The 17,530-nt window shown below is 44.5% G+C and overlaps 1 protein-coding gene across 3 annotated transcripts in view; it reads right to left on the reverse strand.

Moving 5' to 3' along the window:
* ITPR3 (inositol 1,4,5-trisphosphate receptor type 3) overlaps positions 1-17,530 on the reverse strand; it is a 213,002-nt gene that overhangs the window by 112,308 nt on the left and 83,164 nt on the right. For all 3 annotated transcript variants that reach the window (XM_033917436.1, XM_033917437.1, XM_033917435.1), the window contains 5 exons: positions 17,010-17,096; positions 14,070-14,228; positions 5,158-5,256; positions 4,896-4,979; positions 2,521-2,667 (listed from right to left, as the gene is read on the reverse strand). In XM_033917436.1, the coding sequence (XP_033773327.1) occupies positions 2,521-2,667; positions 4,896-4,979; positions 5,158-5,256; positions 14,070-14,228; positions 17,010-17,096 (576 nt within the window). The remainder of the gene's footprint in view (positions 1-2,520; positions 2,668-4,895; positions 4,980-5,157; positions 5,257-14,069; positions 14,229-17,009; positions 17,097-17,530) is intronic.

Below are 17,530 nucleotides of genomic sequence, written 5' to 3' on the forward strand. Positions count from 1 at the left end.
CAAGATATTTTCCCCCTGATATTCAAAGATAGTTAACATAACATAATTTTATTCTTCTATACTGCCACAATCCAGACAATTTCTAGGCGGTTTACACTGAAGAGAGCTGGACAATCAGCGAAATACAAAATACAAATAGCAAAAGTACAACATATTTCTTAAGAATAGTCAGAGTAAAATTATTGTAATTAGTATGACTTCTGTTTAGGAAATAAATCTATCAAACAATACAGTCTTAATTTTTTTCCGAAATGCGCCATAGGTCAACCTGGCTCCATTAATGTAATTGCCTAACCAGGACTGCTGTTTACCTGCACGACAAATTGATTCAGGCAGCCTGTTCCAGGCATAGGGCGCCATAAGAAGGGACGGAGTCTGGAGTGGGCAGTGGAAGAGAAGGGTACAGATAAGAGAGGCTTGCCCAATGAACGGAGATCACGGGGAGGAGCATAGGGGGAGATAAGTGAAGAGATATATTGGGGGGCTTGTAAAAGCCAGCATTCGCTGGTTAAGTTAGTTCCAGCCAAAAAATACCCCCGTTATTCTAATGTCGGTCATCAGAAATGGTCCAGCATTGAATAGCCGGGGTCAGTGCTTATGTAGTCTGCCTCTTGCAGCCTGAATATCAGTCCCTTGGTGTTTTAACATTTACTGATAATGGTGTGTGCTCTTTGAAAAGAGGCATTTCCATTTTAAAAGAGCATGCACTCTTACCATTGCCCATGGAAAGAAAAGAAAAGAGAACAAATAATGCTACATATGACATGGCAAAGAAAACAAAAGGGATTTGGACTGCGCATCTACCTCAAATAGGAATAATCAGTCTCCACAGCCTCCTGCAAACCCCAGGCGGAATTTTAACCCACAGCAATAATGAAAAACCTTCCCGGTTACTTCTGCCTTCATTATTCCCAACTGAAAAATTACTCCCAGATTTGTGCTCGCCCTCTCTGTGGTAATTTTTCTGGGCAAAGCAACGCACATAATTCAGAATAAATGAAAGTAGGTGTGTTTTGCTGAAAACATAGCATAAATGCCTGCGCCTATCTTGTGCGTGAATTGTGCGTATTCTATAACAGTGTGCAAAACTTTTAGGGAATGCTCATGACCTGCCCATGCCCCTTCCCTGGTCGCACCCCCTTTTGAGATCTCCACACTAGAATTTACATGCACTACTTTATACTGTAGAAAACGCTTAGAAAGTGCAGGAATATGGAACAGAAGTGGGAGCATTCGATACTATAGAAACTTCTGAGCTGAGACCTTAAAATTTGCACATTAGTACACGCCAGCGCAGCTTAGTGAGAACATTGTTTGAGTCCCTGCGGAAACAGATTTGTAAAATCCTATTAAAGAAAAAATTGTTCACCGGATATTTGACCTAAGAAACAAACAAACACCTGCTTGACGGCCACGCTTGCCTCCTCCAAACACGCTGGCTGCCTCACACTGTGCAGTGCAGGAGTGATGTTTGTGATCTCAAGCCACGCCCCTCTTCCAGACTGGCTGCCATCAGTTCTCGTGTTTGGAGGCAGCAGCCAGCGTGTCGAGGAGGAGGCAGCCAGCGTGTTTGAAGGAGGTATTTAAGGGGGGGGAATGATGTAGAGGTATAGGCTGCCCCCATGTATAGGCCAATTTAGGTTTCTAAAACTCTTAGATAAGCCGCGGCTAGTAACATGGGGCAGCTTATCTAAGAGTTTTAGAAACCTAAATCGGCATTTCCTGCAGCCTATATATGGAAGTGGCCTATACAAGGGGGTGGCCTATATGTGGGGAAATACAGTATACCCTCTCCTCCTAATCTAATCTAATTTAATCTAAGGCTTGGCTTTATATACCGAGACATCATTCCAAGAAAGCTCGACTCGGTTTACAATAGTTTACTTAACAAATAAAAACCATAAAAAATAAGACTAAGTTTCGGAAGATTAATTTTCAAAGTGTTTCACAAATAAAATGGTTTTTAAAGATTTACGAAAACGTTGAAATGAACCAGAACTCCTTAAAAGGAGTGAAAGAAAACTTAAAAATCTTGACTCCTTTAATCCCTTTCTTGGAAGGCAGAGATAATTTAAATTGTTGATTACCTCTTGCAAAGGAGAATCTGTAAACGTTCCAAGATAAAGGAAGGAGAGGAGTAAAGATACCATATAGGATTTTAAAGACAACACAAGCACATTTGAATTGAACTCTAAAATAAACCGGGAGCCAATGGAGACTCAGGAGCAACGGAGTCACATGATCAAATTTACGTTTCCCAAAGATCAATTTTGCAGCAGCATTTTGAATCAGTTGCAATCTATGAAGACAAGTTTTTGTGATATTGAGGTAGATATATATAAATGAATGAACTAATACGGAAAAATGTCGATGATGAAAGAGATGTCTAACCCTTCCTCAATAAACGCAGGTTAAAGAAACATTTTTTGACCAACCTACCCCCCGAAACATGCATTACAAATATTTTCCTTCAAAATTGCCTTGTGAGTTCTGTCAGTGGCTGGTTCTTCCATCTCTTACCTCAACTTCCCAGAGTGCATTGGAGCTGGTGGCAGACGTGGCAGACTGGCGCAGCGTGGTGCGCAGGAAGACATGATGCTTGGACTTATACTCATCACAGGTAAGAAACTTCTCCTGCTCTGCGTGAAACAGTCGCACGACATCTCCCTGTAGACACAGACCGGAGAGAAGAGGAGAGTAGTGTGAAATAGCAAAACAAGAGAGAGAGGGAGAGAGGGAGAGTGGGAGAGGGCAGGATGAGGCACAAGGAGGGACAGAAAATGTGGCAAGGAGAGAGGGAGGTGGTGGTGCCAAAATGAGAGAGCGACTTTTTTTTTTTTACCTTTGCGCTTCCATAGCATTGGAGGGCTACTTTCAGCCCTCCAGCTTAGCTTATGAGCCTGCAGTGAAGGCAGAAACAATTTACAAAGCCTGGCTCATGTCAGTCAATGCATACCATGGGCCCAATGTCCAAAAGATTTATGCTCTCCTGAGCATTATACTCCAAAATTGACTTCTTTGAAAATTTACTAGGCCTGAGGCCTAGATTCTATAAATGAGAAATATGTAGGCAGGCACCTTCTGGAGCCTAATAAAATGGTGCCAAAATCGCATCCACGGAGACACTTTATAATGCCTAATGCCACTGTAGCCGTGGCTGACCCCGGAAGTCTACCAAACTTATTTGACTCACTTCAAGCTATCAATAAATAACCTGAACAAAAATTCCACTCAGAACAGGCTGTACAATCCAATGGGAATTCTGATTCCACTTCATCAAAACGAGTCAGCGGTGTTGGAATTGATAGCCAGCGGCAGTAAGAATATGGTTGAGGATTACCCTTATCTTTTGTTCCCCCGACCTTGAAAAAGAGTTCCGAAACGCGTCGGGAAGAGGAACCGATAAGGATTTAAGATAAGTGATACACTTTTAAATCTATATCTAAATTATAAATAAGCTATAACTAAGCTATAAATTATTAATAAATTATAAATAAAGGGAAAAGAAAATAAGAAAAAATTAAATATACAAATTTAGTACTTTCCATTTGTGGGGAATGATGAAGAATTCCAACACCGCTGACTCGTTTTGAGGAAGTGGAATCAGAATTCCCATTGGATTGTACAGCCTGTTCTGAGTGGAATTTTTGTTCAGGTTATTTATTGACCCCAGAAGTGGCATTAGGCATCCTAAAGCACCTCCATAGGTGCGATTCAAATAAAAGGTAAGCGCCGGAAACGTAGGCCTTAAAAACCCTGGCCAAAGATATGTCTTCTCCTCTCAGAAAAAGAATGTCCTCTTCCCTCTTTTTTCTCTTCTCACTGATTGATTAGCAAGGCAATTCCATAAACTAGGTGCTAATATCTGTGCGTGCATCATGTGCATACATCTTTAGAATGTTAGGATATATGCAAATATATGGCAGCATGTGCCTAAGCACTATTCTGCAAACACCATTTAATTTGCATAGGATGTATTTACATGGGGCAGATACAGAGGGGCGGGGCTCCCACTTGCACACATAACGTCACATGCATCCAAGCATGCTGAAGGCCCTCCAGGCATGGCCTGGAGGTCGAGAAAAAAGATAAGGCTTTTGGGGGGCGGGGCTTAAGGCAAAACAGGGCAGGGTTGAAAGCAGAACGAGGCGGGGCTGGGGGGCAGAATGGAGCAGGGCCATGCATCTGGGTTTGTCCGTCATTAAATGTGGTAACCCTATGTATATGCAAACATATATATTTACACATGCTTACATACCTATGCACTACATTACACATGATATACACTTCTCCCTCGGTATTCGCGAGGGATAAGGGCAGAGCCAGACCGTGAATGGAGAAAAAACGCGAATATCTTCTCATCCGGCTCTGACCTACCCCCGCCTCCCTCCCACCTTCCCCCCAGCATCCCGGCCTTACCTGGTGGTCTAGCAGGCTTTCGGGGCAGGAGCGATCTTCCTACGTTCCTGCCCTGTGCAGATCACCAATAGGAAATGACTGTCGTGAGTTCCCGTAGTCTCTCGAGACTACGGCGGGAGCTCACGGCAGCCATTTCCTATTGGCGATCTACACGGGGAAGGAGCGTAGGAATATCGTTCCTGCTCCGATAGCCTGCTAGACCACTAGGTAAGGCCGGGATGTCGGGAGGAAGGCGGGAGAGAGGTGGGAATATGATAAAATATGTTTTTTTCCTCCCACCCCCCAAAAAAATCACGAATTTGTGAAACCGCGAGTGTGAAAACCGCGAATGGGGAGGGGGAAGTGTATACACACAAACAAGACACACATACACATTTCACTTCTGTGTCCAATCTGGCTGCAGTAGGTATGTGTCATATAGCCCTGAGTGGTCCTAGCCTCCCCTGTGTCCTGAGTACAGAGAGCAGATCACATACCCCTTTCAGGACCTCCTCCATGTAATCCCGGAACTGCATGAAAAGGTTGATCTTCCAGCTGGTGTTACAATTAACAGAGTTTACCTGAGAAGAAACGAAGCAGAGTTACAGAAGATGCAAGACAAATTACACCTTCTCCAATAGTCTTACGTAACAGAATCAGGTTTGAGACAGGGACACTGCAGACGTATCAGTTTATGGACCTAGAACAGGCTGGAGTGAGAAAAGAGGGCGCGAGCCCCTGTCACCGCCAAATCCATACCTCCTTGCATCCAGGGTTGTCACTCAGCTCATAGTTACTGGCGTGCAGCGGCTGCCCGGCATTCACTGGATTCAGGATCACTTTATCTCCTACAACCACCTGTGCCAGGAAATGAAACAAAACCATGAGAGGGACTCGACTGTGCATGTGTTTAATAAAAGAACATGTCAGTTTTATGCAGGAGAACAGTGAGAGGATATTAACAGGAAACAAGGGTAATCCAGTGACCTGTAAGATTATACAAGGATATAATCAAGAGGACATCAGTTGGGGGACACATGTAATCTCTGTCATTAGCTCCTACTGTATTAAATCAAGGCACAAAGGAGTAGCTAAACTCCTCACCAACTACCTAGAAAACCACAATTTGCTCCACCCTACACAGTCTGGATTCAGAACCAACTTCAGCACTGAGACACTACTAGGATCCCTTCTGGACACAGCTAGACAACACCTCAGCACAGGCATAAAAATGCTGATTATTCAACTAGATCTCACCGCAGCATTTGACCTAGTAGACCATGACATCCTGCTACAAATACTAGATACAATAGGGATCACAAGCAAAGTACACACATGGTTTCAAGGATTCCTACAATCCAGGACCTACAGAGCAAAAACAAACAAAGAAAAATCAGAACCATGGTCCAACCCCTGTGGCGTACCCTAAGGATCGCCATTATCCCCAACACTCTTCAATCTCTACAATGCATCCCTCGGCACCTGCCTAAACAAAATAGGCTTAACCTCCTATAGCTATGCAGACGACATCACCATTCTCCTTCCTTTTGATCAGCCAACGCCCACCATGACAGACGCGCTACACAGAACTCTAGAAACGGTGGCAACAGGGATGAAAGACCACAAACTAAAACTGAACCCAGACAAAACAAAATTCATACTTCTCGAAAAAAATAAAACCCCAACCATAACAAACCTAGTAATAAACTCAATCACATATCACATTCAACCCACTTTAAAACTTCTGGGAATGACGATAGACAGATGCTGCACCATGAAACCACAAATCAACAAAACAATATAGAAATCATTCGCGGTCATGAGAAACCTAAGGCAAGTTTGAAAATTCTTCGACAGAAAACAATTCCAGCTCATGGTCCAGTCCCAAGTCCTAGGTCTCCTCGACTACTACAACATCCTATATCTCCCCTGCCCCGCAACAATGATAAAACAACTGCAAACAGTACAAAACACAGCCCTGAGACTAATCTATTCACTAAGAAAACACGACCACATCACCGAGGCATACCTCGACTCACACTGGCTCCCAATTCAAGCAAGAATACTGTTTAAATTCGACTGTCTTTAATTTAAATCCATAAATGGTGATAGCCCAGCCTACTTGAGCAATCGCCTAATCCAAACTACCACAACCAGACACAAGAGAACCCAGACACCATTCATATACCCTCCAATCAGAGACATCAAACGGAAAAAACTGTACGATGGCCTTCTAGCCACACTGGCATCAAAACTAGACCACCAACTCTCCGATCTACTAATCGCGACCCCAGACTACAAAACTTTCAGAAAAGAAATAAAAACCCTGCTATTCAATAAGTCCATGAAGACTAACTAACACCGTATGAAACATTTCAATCCTCTGAAGCAACCCGCTCTACTCTGTAACACTTCTGGACATGTCCCGAAATCCTCTTCTGTAATCCGCTTTGAAATGCAAGGTAATGGCGGAATAAAAATCACTAATGCAATGTAATATGTCGACACATAAAACAACAATACATTCAATTACAAGATACAAAAGTTAGCAAAAATACATTAAAAAAAAAAAAAGAAACAAGAATCTTGAAATTCAGAGACAAAAAGGAGAAGAATGAGAAGATTCAAGGAGCAGAAATGAGAAAGGTAGACAAGAAAAAGAAAATTAAAAGAGAAGGAAAGAGGAAACTAGAACTCAACTAATCTTCCAGACTTCCTACGCTGTTTGCAAGTTTTTCCTCTACTACATAGTACAGCGTATCGCAAACTGCGTGCCGGGCAGATTTCAGGTGTGCTGCGAGATGCCGGCAAGGAAGAGAGAGGCGCCGGTGCCAGCCAACTGCTTACAGGACGTGCCTCTCGTAGCACCACCACCAGTGGAGTGACCGGTTCAGGGTGTGGACATCAACGTGACGACATCACTCATGTGCACAACGTCACTGCATCGACATCTGCACACTTCCAGATGCCTTCTGACCGGGGCGTTGGGTTTAGTGCGCCGAAAGGTTTGCGGGACACTTAGTATGATTTTGACTCTAGTTTAATTTACTGAAAGTTGCAAGTTAGCTCCTTTCAACCTTTTTTATGTCTGCTGGGATGATCTCTGAAAAATCATGCTAGATACTGATAAAATCCACTTCTATTTCCTCCCCCCCCCCCCTTCTTTTTCAAGGACTCTACTAATCCTTCCCACTTCTCAGTATCCAACTCATAAGACAAGCCCCTTGTTACCTACTCGCAAATCCGTTTACTAAAGTGTATTAGAGAAACATAAGAACGTAAGAATTGCCACTGCTGAGTCAGACCAGTGGTCCATCGTGCCCCACATTCCGCTCGCATGGTGGCCCTTAGGTCAAAGACCAGTGCCCTATTTGAGTCTAGCCCTACCTGCTTATGTTCTGGTTCAGCAGGAACTTGTCTAACTTTGTCTTAAGTCCCTGGAGGGTGTTTCCCCTATAACAGCCTCCAGAAGAGCGTTCCAGATTTCTCCCACTCTCTGGGTGAAGAAGAACTTCCTTACGTTTGTACGGAATCTATCCCCTTTTAACTTTAGAGAGTGCCCTCTCGTTCTCCCTATCTTGGAGAGGATGAACAGTCTGTCTTTCTCTACTAAGTCTATTCCCTTCAGTACCTTGAATGTTTCGATCATATCCCCTCTCAATCTTCTCTGTTCGAGGGAGAAAAGGCCCAGTTTCTCTAATCTTTCACTGTACGGCATAAGAACATAAGAATTGCCGCTGAGAACATAAGAACTGCAGCTGCTGGGTCAGACCAGTGGTCCATTGTGCCCAGCAGTCTGCTCCCGCGGCGGCACTTAGGTCAAAGACCAGTGCCCTAACTGAGACTAGCCTTACCTGCGTACGTTCTGGTTCAGCAGGAACTTATCTAAACTTTGTCTTGAATCCCTGGAGGGTGTTTTCCCCTATAACAGCCTCCAGAAGAGCGTTCCAGATTTCTCCCACTCTCTGGGTGAAGAAGAACTTCCTTACGTTTGTACGGAATCTATCCCCTTTTAACTTTAAAGAGAGCCCTCTCATTCTCTCCACCTTGGAGAGGGTGAACCATCTCTCTTTCTCTACTAAGGGCTCCTTCTACGAAGGTGCACCAGCAGTTTTAGCGCACACATAGAGTGCGCTACAATGCTGTGCACGCTAGAGGCTAGTGCCTCCGTAGAGCTGGCGTTAGTATTTTCCGTGTAGCACGGGGTTAGCGCACGCAGCATTGTAGTGCGATCTAAAAACGCTAGCACACCTTCGTAAAAAGGAGCCCTAAGTCTATTCCCTTCAATATCTTGAATATTTCGATCATTTCTCCTCTCAGTCTCCTCTTTTCAAGGGAGAAGAGGCTCGGTTTCTCTAGCCTCTCGTTGTACGGCAACTCCACCAGCCCCTTAACCATTTTCGTCGTTCTTCTCTGGACCCTTTCGAGTAGTTCTATGTCCTTTTTCATGAACGGCGATCAGTGTCGGACGCAGTATTCCAGGTGGGGGCGCACTATGGCCCAGTAAAGCGGCATGATAACCTTCTCAGATCAGTTTGTGATCCCCTTCTTAATCATTCCTAGCTGTAATTGCATCACAGAACATATTTTCCTATCCATCACTAAAAGGCACTCAGCGCAAAAAATAATATGATAACCTCCTAGCAACACATGCAGCAAAACTAGAATCCTCTATCTCCAAATTGTTATCTACAACATCTGACATTAAAGTTTTCCGTAAAGAAATCAAAACTTTCCTATTCTTAAAGTATATTCAACCTACTTAAACTCCTCCTTCGCCTACTCTCTTTATAACATTCCCATGTATAGTCTACTCCCTGGCATCATCCTCTCAATATTCTAAGCAACAGGTTTTCCAAATAATCAACGTAATCCATATTATCTTCCAGTATAACCTTCTACTTAACATTTTATGATAATCAGATAAGCTTTTATGCAATGTAACCAGAATTAATTTTCCCATGAAATGTAATTTATTATGTTATGTAATTCCTATGTAACGTTATTTCTTATGAAATGTAATCAGAAATAATTTCCTATGTAACATATCCAGAAATAATCTCCGATATATTGTACTGTGGAATGCCTTACCGTTGTCACTGCTTCAACTGACTTGTGCTTTGGGAATTTAGAGAAGGAGTACAAACTGCTTTGTTTGAACACACTTTTGGTGCAAGTCATGTGATAATGTGAGGATATAAAGTTGTTTTTTTGTTCCTTTTCAGGCAGAGGGTTGTACTGTTATTGAATTGTGTTTTGGGGTGTATGTTATGTGACGGTGTATAGATGAGTAGGTTCTTTTTCTGTTTTTTACTGCCTTTTATTGTTTGCAGTTTCGACTGATTTTGTATGTGTGTATTGTTCCCCGCCTAGATTTGTAGATAGGCAGGTTATAAATAATTTTAAATAAATAAATAAACAGACATTAATCCGTAATACATTCTTTGTTTCTGGTAACACAAGTTCCTATAGCTACAAGCGTGAGTATTTTACCAGCTTCATGTCTTAAGTCACATTCACGTGCAAAAAACACACCAGCTCATTGTCTTCAAATATTGAGACCCATTATTTCAAGAACGGTTCCAGATTCAGAAATGTGAACGATTCTTAACTTCTAAAATGTGAATCTGACAGCATCCCAGGACATAGGGCTCCTTTTATCAAGCCGCGCTAACGGTTTAACGTGTGGAATACCGCGCACTAAACCGCTGGCCGCACTAGTCGCTAACATCTCCCTTGAGCAGGCAGTAGTTTTCAAGCCAGCGCGGGGGTTAACACGTGATGAAAAGTCACGCGCATTAACCCCACTACTTGATAAAAGGAGCCCATAACCTCATCAACATTCTTCTTCCTCCCTCTCAAGAGTGCAATAACGGGAAGGGAGGGGCAGTAATCATACCTTGTTTTTATACACATAAATACACGTTTAGCCAGAGAACATTTTTTGACTATTTTCCCCTCTTAAACACAGAAAATGTCTCTGAAAATAATAACAAGGTATTTAGTAATACGTCCAAGAAAAATTTAGCCAGTATAGTATTTCAAGGAACGGTAGAAAGAAAATTTTATGGATGGGAGCGGGGTGGCTCCATTATTAGGATTGTGGCTGGTTCCAGATTTTCAGGAGGGAATTTGATCCTGGTTTTACCCCCCCTCACTGCAAACAGGGACTTGCCATCTTGTTTGTCTAGGGAAAGGTTATCAGATGTCCAGGTTCCCAGACGGACTTTCCAAAACCCAGCAGTTTTTTCCGGGATTCCTGAAAATATAGAGCCAGACTGCCGCGGAACTAATCTCCACGCAGTGTTCCCTTTAAGTTGAGTGGAATGTCCTCCAACTGCATTGCTGCCAGTGGTAAGGTTTTCAGACGTCTGGGGAAACGTTTCAGACGTCTGGGGAAAGGTTTTCAGATGTCCAGGTTCCCAGACGGACTTTCCAAAACCCAGCAGTTTTTTCCGGGATTCCTGAAAATATAGAGCCAGACTGCCGCGGAACTAATCTCCACGCAGTGTTCCCTTTAAGTTGAGTGGAATGTCCTCCAACTGCATTGCTGCCAGTGGTAAGGTTTTCAGACGTCTGGGGAAACGTTTCAGACGTCTGGGGAAAGGTTTTCAGATGTCCAGGTTCCCAGACGGACTTTCCAAAACCCAGCAGTTTTTTCCGGGATTCCTGAAAATATAGAGCCAGACTGCCGCGGAACTAATCTCCACGCAGTGTTCCCTTTAAGTTGAGTGGAATGTCCTCCAACTGCATTGCTGCCAGTGGTAAGGTTTTCAGACGTCTGGGGAAACGTTTCAGACGTCTGGGGAAAGGTTTTCAGATGTCCAGGTTCCCAGACGGACTTTCCAAAACCCAGCAGTTTTTTCCGGGATTCCTGAAAATATAGAGCCAGACTGCCGCGGAACTAATCTCCACGCAGTGTTCCCTTTAAGTTGAGTGGAATGTCCTCCAACTGCATTGCTGCCAGTGGTAAGGTTTTCAGACGTCTGGGGAAACGTTTCAGACGTCTGGGGAAAGGTTTTCAGATGTCCAGGTTCCCAGACGGACTTTCCAAAACCCAGCAGTTTTTTCCGGGATTCCTGAAAATATAGAGCCAGACTGCCGCGGAACTAATCTCCACGCAGTGTTCCCTTTAAGTTGAGTGGAATGTCCTCCAACTGCATTGCTGCCAGTGGTAAGGTTTTCAGACGTCTGGGGAAACGTTTCAGACGTCTGGGGAAAGGTTTTCAGATGTCCAGGTTCCCAGACGGACTTTCCAAAACCCAGCAGTTTTTTCCGGGATTCCTGAAAATATAGAGCCAGACTGCCGCGGAACTAATCTCCACGCAGTGTTCCCTTTAAGTTGAGTGGAATGTCCTCCAACTGCATTGCTGCCAGTGGTAAGGTTTTCAGACGTCTGGGGAAACGTTTCAGACGTCTGGGGAAAGGTTTTCAGATGTCCAGGTTCCCAGACGGACTTTCCAAAACCCAGCAGTTTTTTCCGGGATTCCTGAAAATATAGAGCCAGACTGCCGCGGAACTAATCTCCACGCAGTGTTCCCTTTAAGTTGAGTGGAATGTCCTCCAACTGCATTGCTGCCAGTGGTAAGGTTTTCAGACGTCTGGGGAAACGTTTCAGACGTCTGGGGAAAGGTTTTCAGATGTCCAGGTTCCCAGACGGACTTTCCAAAACCCAGCAGTTTTTTCCGGGATTCCTGAAAATATAGAGCCAGACTGCCGCGGAACTAATCTCCAGCAGTGTTCCCTTTAAGTTGAGTGGAATGTCCTCCAACTGCATTGCTGCCAGTGGTAAGGTTTTCAGACGTCTGGGGAAACGTTTCAGACGTCTGGGGAAAGGTTTTCAGATGTCCAGGTTCCCAGACGGACTTTCCAAAACCCAGCAGTTTTTTCCGGGATTCCTGAAAATATAGAGCCAGACTGCCGCGGAACTAATCTCCACGCAGTGTTCCCTTTAAGTTGAGTGGAATGTCCTCCAACTGCATTGCTGCCAGTGGTAAGGTTTTCAGACGTCTGGGGAAACGTTTCAGACGTCTGGGGAAAGGTTTTCAGATGTCCAGGTTCCCAGACGGACTTTCCAAAACCCAGCAGTTTTTTCCGGGATTCCTGAAAATATAGAGCCAGACTGCCGCGGAACTAATCTCCACGCAGTGTTCCCTTTAAGTTGAGTGGAATGTCCTCCAACTGCATTGCTGCCAGTGGTAAGGTTTTCAGACGTCTGGGGAAACGTTTCAGACGTCTGGGGAAAGGTTTTCAGATGTCCAGGTTCCCAGACGGACTTTCCAAAACCCAGCAGTTTTTTCCGGGATTCCTGAAAATATAGAGCCAGACTGCCGCGGAACTAATCTCCAGCAGTGTTCCCTTTAAGTTGAGTGGAATGTCCTCCAACTGCATTGCTGCCAGTGGTAAGGTTTTCAGACGTCTGGGGAAACGTTTCAGACGTCTGGGGAAAGGTTTTCAGATGTCCAGGTTCCCAGACGGACTTTCCAAAACCCAGCAGTTTTTTCCGGGATTCCTGAAAATATAGAGCCAGACTGCCGCGGAACTAATCTCCACGCAGTGTTCCCTTTAAGTTGAGTGGAATGTCCTCCAACTGCATTGCTGCCAGTGGTAAGGTTTTCAGACGTCTGGGGAAACGTTTCAGACGTCTGGGGAAAGGTTTTCAGATGTCCAGGTTCCCAGACGGACTTTCCAAAACCCAGCAGTTTTTTTCCGGGATTTGGAAAGTCCCGAGCTGCGGTCGCATCTGGAGGGCCTTCAACAAGCATGCACGGATGATGTCTCACACATCCGTGCATGCTGGAGGCCCTCCAGATATGGCCGGAGGTAAAAAAAAGAGATATGGTTTTGGGGATGGGGGACTAGAGGCAGAACAGGGCAGGGCCATGCATCCACGTTTCTCCGTCTTCAAATATGGTAACCCTAGCCAGTGGGGGCAGGGCCGACTCAAGGGACTATGGCACCCTGGGCCAAGTATTGAATTGGTGTTCTTCTACCTCTACAATTTGGTATTTCTCTCCTCTGTCCCCCCCCCCCCAAATCTATGTTTGTTTGTTTGTTTTTAATTAATATCTTTATTGGGAGCAAACAGTACAGCCAAAGCGCAACAAACATATGCTCTCTGAAGAAAAAGACAAGGGTCCAAAACAGAAGTAAACACAAGAAGTCCAATCAAGAGAGGAAGCATCAGTAAGCAGCCTGCAGTGCTCAGCCATGCCAGGGCAAACTGGCAGTTCATTTTCAAGAATCCAACCCCATCTAAGAACCACCCAACACCCCCTCATCCCTTCTGGTTAAACATCTTTCCTTCTCTCAAGTCTCTCCTTCCTGCTGAATCAGGTGTTGAGCGAAAACATTTTCTCCTATTTGTTTTAAAAGTATTGCTACTTAACTTCATGGTGTATCCCTCTTGTCTTTATACTTTCTGAAAGAATAAACCATTGATTCACATTTATCCATTCTACTCCACTCAGATTTTTGTAGACCTCTATCATGACCCCCCCCTCAGCCATCTCTTCTCCAAGCTGAAGAGTCTTAACCTAAGCCTTTGCTCATATGAGAAGCATTGTGTGACAGATCTCGGCTGACACCCAGATTGAACACTGTAATGACATAAACCATGTGCAAAATCACTTAAAGTTCAATTCCCCCACAAATATCTCTTTCGCACTCACATTGTCCCCGTTGCTCCTCAGCTTCCAGAAGGGCTGAATGAAGAGCCAGGAGCCCTCATTTCCTGTGGCATCCAACGTCACTCTCATGGCGTTCTTTTCCAGGAGTGCAGGCAGCCGCTTGTTCACTGTTAGATACTTATTACTCTTCATGTGTAGCAGCTAAAAAAAGAGAGAAATTCATGAAAGAGAGAGACAGGGAAGATCCACCGGAGAGACTGAGAGTGTGAGCAGATCTAGCTGGAAAAGGGAGGACCTCATGGGAGAAATGTGTGTGAGAGAGAATGTGTGCGAGTATGTGAGAGAGACAGACAGAAAGAGAAATATGTAAGTGTAAATGTGAGTGTGGGTACGTGTGTTTGCGTGAGAGAAGGGAGGGGAAGATCTACCTTTGAAAGGGTGGAAGGGTAAGTAGATCCAAGTAGAAAGGGAAGACCCTATAAGACAGAGACCAGAAAGAGAAAGGTGTGATTACGAATGTGAGTGTGAAAGCACGTGTGTATATACGAGGGTTCTTCAAAAAGTTTCTGCACTTTAATATTTTCACGGGAAATGGTTGGGGCGGGAGAAGTGGTAAGAGGGCGTGTCGTAAAATGTCATGTGACTCGTCAGTCAGGCAACAGGGTGATTATGGTGGAAAAATGATATCATTTGCTTTTGAGATATTTAATAAATAGCGTTAAAAAAAAACACAAAAAGTTTTTAAAGATCCCTCGTGTGTGTGCATATGTATATATATGTGTGAGTGTGTGAGGGAGAGTGAGAGAGAAGGAAACTGAAATAGAGTGAAAGAATGAGTAGATCCAGGACCTCATCAGAGCAAGACAGAAAGAGAAAAGTGTGAGAGAGGGTGGACCGATGTATGTACGAAAGAGGAGAGATCCTGCCAAAGAAAAAAGTATGTGAGTGAACTGGTGTGTGTAGAAGGAAGGAGAGCCTCTGGCCCCTGACCCCTGACCCCATGACCTATAAGAGACAGGAAGAGCTTCAGAGTTCAGAAATTGGCATTCTTTTATTCTTTATGTACATTTATAATAGTTCTCCTTTTATTTTAACCACTTTGAGGCCCATAATAAAAGCCATTGCCATAGATTTTTTTTTAAAAGGATTTCACCCAGAGTAAGGAGTTTTTAGAAAATTGTCCACCCTCCAGAGGAGAAAAAATACAATTGCCTCACACTGTGTAGAGGCATCCCCAAGGGCAGAAGAGGGGGGACAGAGAAGGGAGTTTTATAATGTAGGTACCCCAAGCTATAGGGATTGTTTTAAGCAAAACAATTAGTCACAGAAAGATCAGGCAGAAATCTATGTGGTTGATATTCAAGGGTCCACAAGTAAAGCGTTCCTGCCTCCTGATCCTTGAGACACTTCTGACTCCTGCGCTCCCCTCCGATGTGACCCTGCGATGTCAGGCATTGTAAGTGCTCACCGTTTGAATCAGATCTGGGACTATTTAAACGACATCACTGTGGCATTCGCTCCACTGCAGTGTGTGACCACGGAGCAGGTCATGCTTTTTGGGCTTGCTCCTTGGGATGAGCTATCTTGACTGATTCTCCTTTCCCTACTCTATGCCTCTCATCACTTAGCCCTACTAAGACCCTATCCAAGCTCCACAGACATGGGAGACATCAGCAGACCTTAACCATGGATTCCTGTCCTCATTGGATACTGACCTCACAAATATGCTCCAGTCCCCTATCCTCTTGTTAAAACCCAGCTAACATGCTCACAACCTCTCAGATGGGGCCTGATAAAACTGTAAAACTCTTAAATCTAAGGCCTGGATTCACTAACCTGCCCGATCGGGCAGGTTCGATGAATTCAGGAACGAAAAATATGCAGATGGGGCGATCGCCCCCATCTTCCTGCATGGATCGCTCTATAGCGATCCCCGCAAGCCCATGGTTTTAACCCACTTTAAACCCGCGAGTTAAAACCACGGGCTCACTGGGCAGGGAAGGGCAGGAGAACGGCGATGTGCCAGGAGAGATTCGGGGTAGATCAAGGCAGAGCAGGGCGGCATGAGGGCGAGCAGCAGAGATAAGAAGCAGGGCAGAGCAGGGCAGCATTCGGGGCGAGCAGGCAGGAGAGATCGCAGGGCAGAGAGCAGGGCTTCCAGTCGGAAAGACGTTTTCGACTGGTCCCCAGCAGTCGCTTCTTCAGCCCAGTCAGATCAGAAATTTGGTGTAGTGAATCGGGTCGCTGTCCAATTTGCATGCGTTTCACCTCATTTGCATGCACGGATTCGAAGCAGATCGCAGGAGAGGTAAGTGAATCAGGCCAGATGGAAATTCGATAGTAAAGGGGTCGCAAATCGATCGGTACACCATCGGTTTGCTTTGTGAATCTAGCCCTAAGATTCCTGCCCTTTGCGACTTGCTTTCAATTAACAATCTAGACTTCCTATGCCTGACTGAAACCTGGCTTAAATAAGGAGAGAATTCTCACCTTTTCGCTGTTTTGTAACAGGGGGGGGTTAATTATCACCATTATACACTTCAATTTAGCAGCACATGCATTGATTATCTTGCCAATAGAGCTTATTGAATCTGAGGGAGATGCTGAAAAGATAGTGTGAGGCAGATGTCTTACTTTGTACATATATATGTGACAAGGTACGATCTTAGCCCATATGTACCTGTGTGATGGGTGAGAAAGGTCCAAGACTCACCTGTGTGATGGGTAACAGAAGTTGACTGTCTTACTCCACACTTGTATGTGCAACAGGAAAAGGAAGGTTTTTAATTTACTGTATACATACCTGGTGAGATGGATGAGGGAAGGTGTATCTGTATCTATCTATGGGCATAGAAGACAGATGGCTCTTATACACATCCAAGAGTGTCTTATCCTATATGTATCCCTGTGACTGGAAAGGGAAAGCGTGTGTCTTACCCCATACATGGTTAAGGGAACTGGGTGCATTACGCCTGCTCATACCTGGATGACACTTCCATATTTCACCACTTCACCGTGCACTTTCTTGTTCTCGGTGTCGTTTTGTTTTTGTTCTAGCTGGGCAGCATGCTGGCAAAGAAAGAGAAAGAGGCATTAAAGAGAAGATAAGGCCTAGAACAGAAGCAGAGTGCTGTCCATGGCTCCCGGAGGTGGTGCACAACCCATAAGTCGGAAGTTGGGTTTGGGAATAATAATAATAACAGTTTATATACCGCAATACCGTAATACCGCAATACCGTGAAGTTCTATGCGGTTTACAAAAGATTACAAGAGGTAATCCCCATGCAGTCTCCCTTGAGAAAAGGAGACTGCGTGGGGATATGATCGAGACCTTCAAAATACTGAAAGGAATCGACAAAATAGAGCAGAGAAGATTATTTACATTGTCCAATTTGACACGGACTAGAGGACATGTAATGAAGCTAAGGGGGGACAGGTTCAGGACTAATGTCAGGAAGTTCTGCTTCACTCAGAGAGTGGTTGACACCTGGAATGCCCTCCCA

Source organism: Geotrypetes seraphini, chromosome 13, assembly GCF_902459505.1.
Source record: "Geotrypetes seraphini chromosome 13, aGeoSer1.1, whole genome shotgun sequence".
NCBI classification, from domain to species: domain Eukaryota; kingdom Metazoa; phylum Chordata; class Amphibia; order Gymnophiona; family Dermophiidae; genus Geotrypetes; species Geotrypetes seraphini.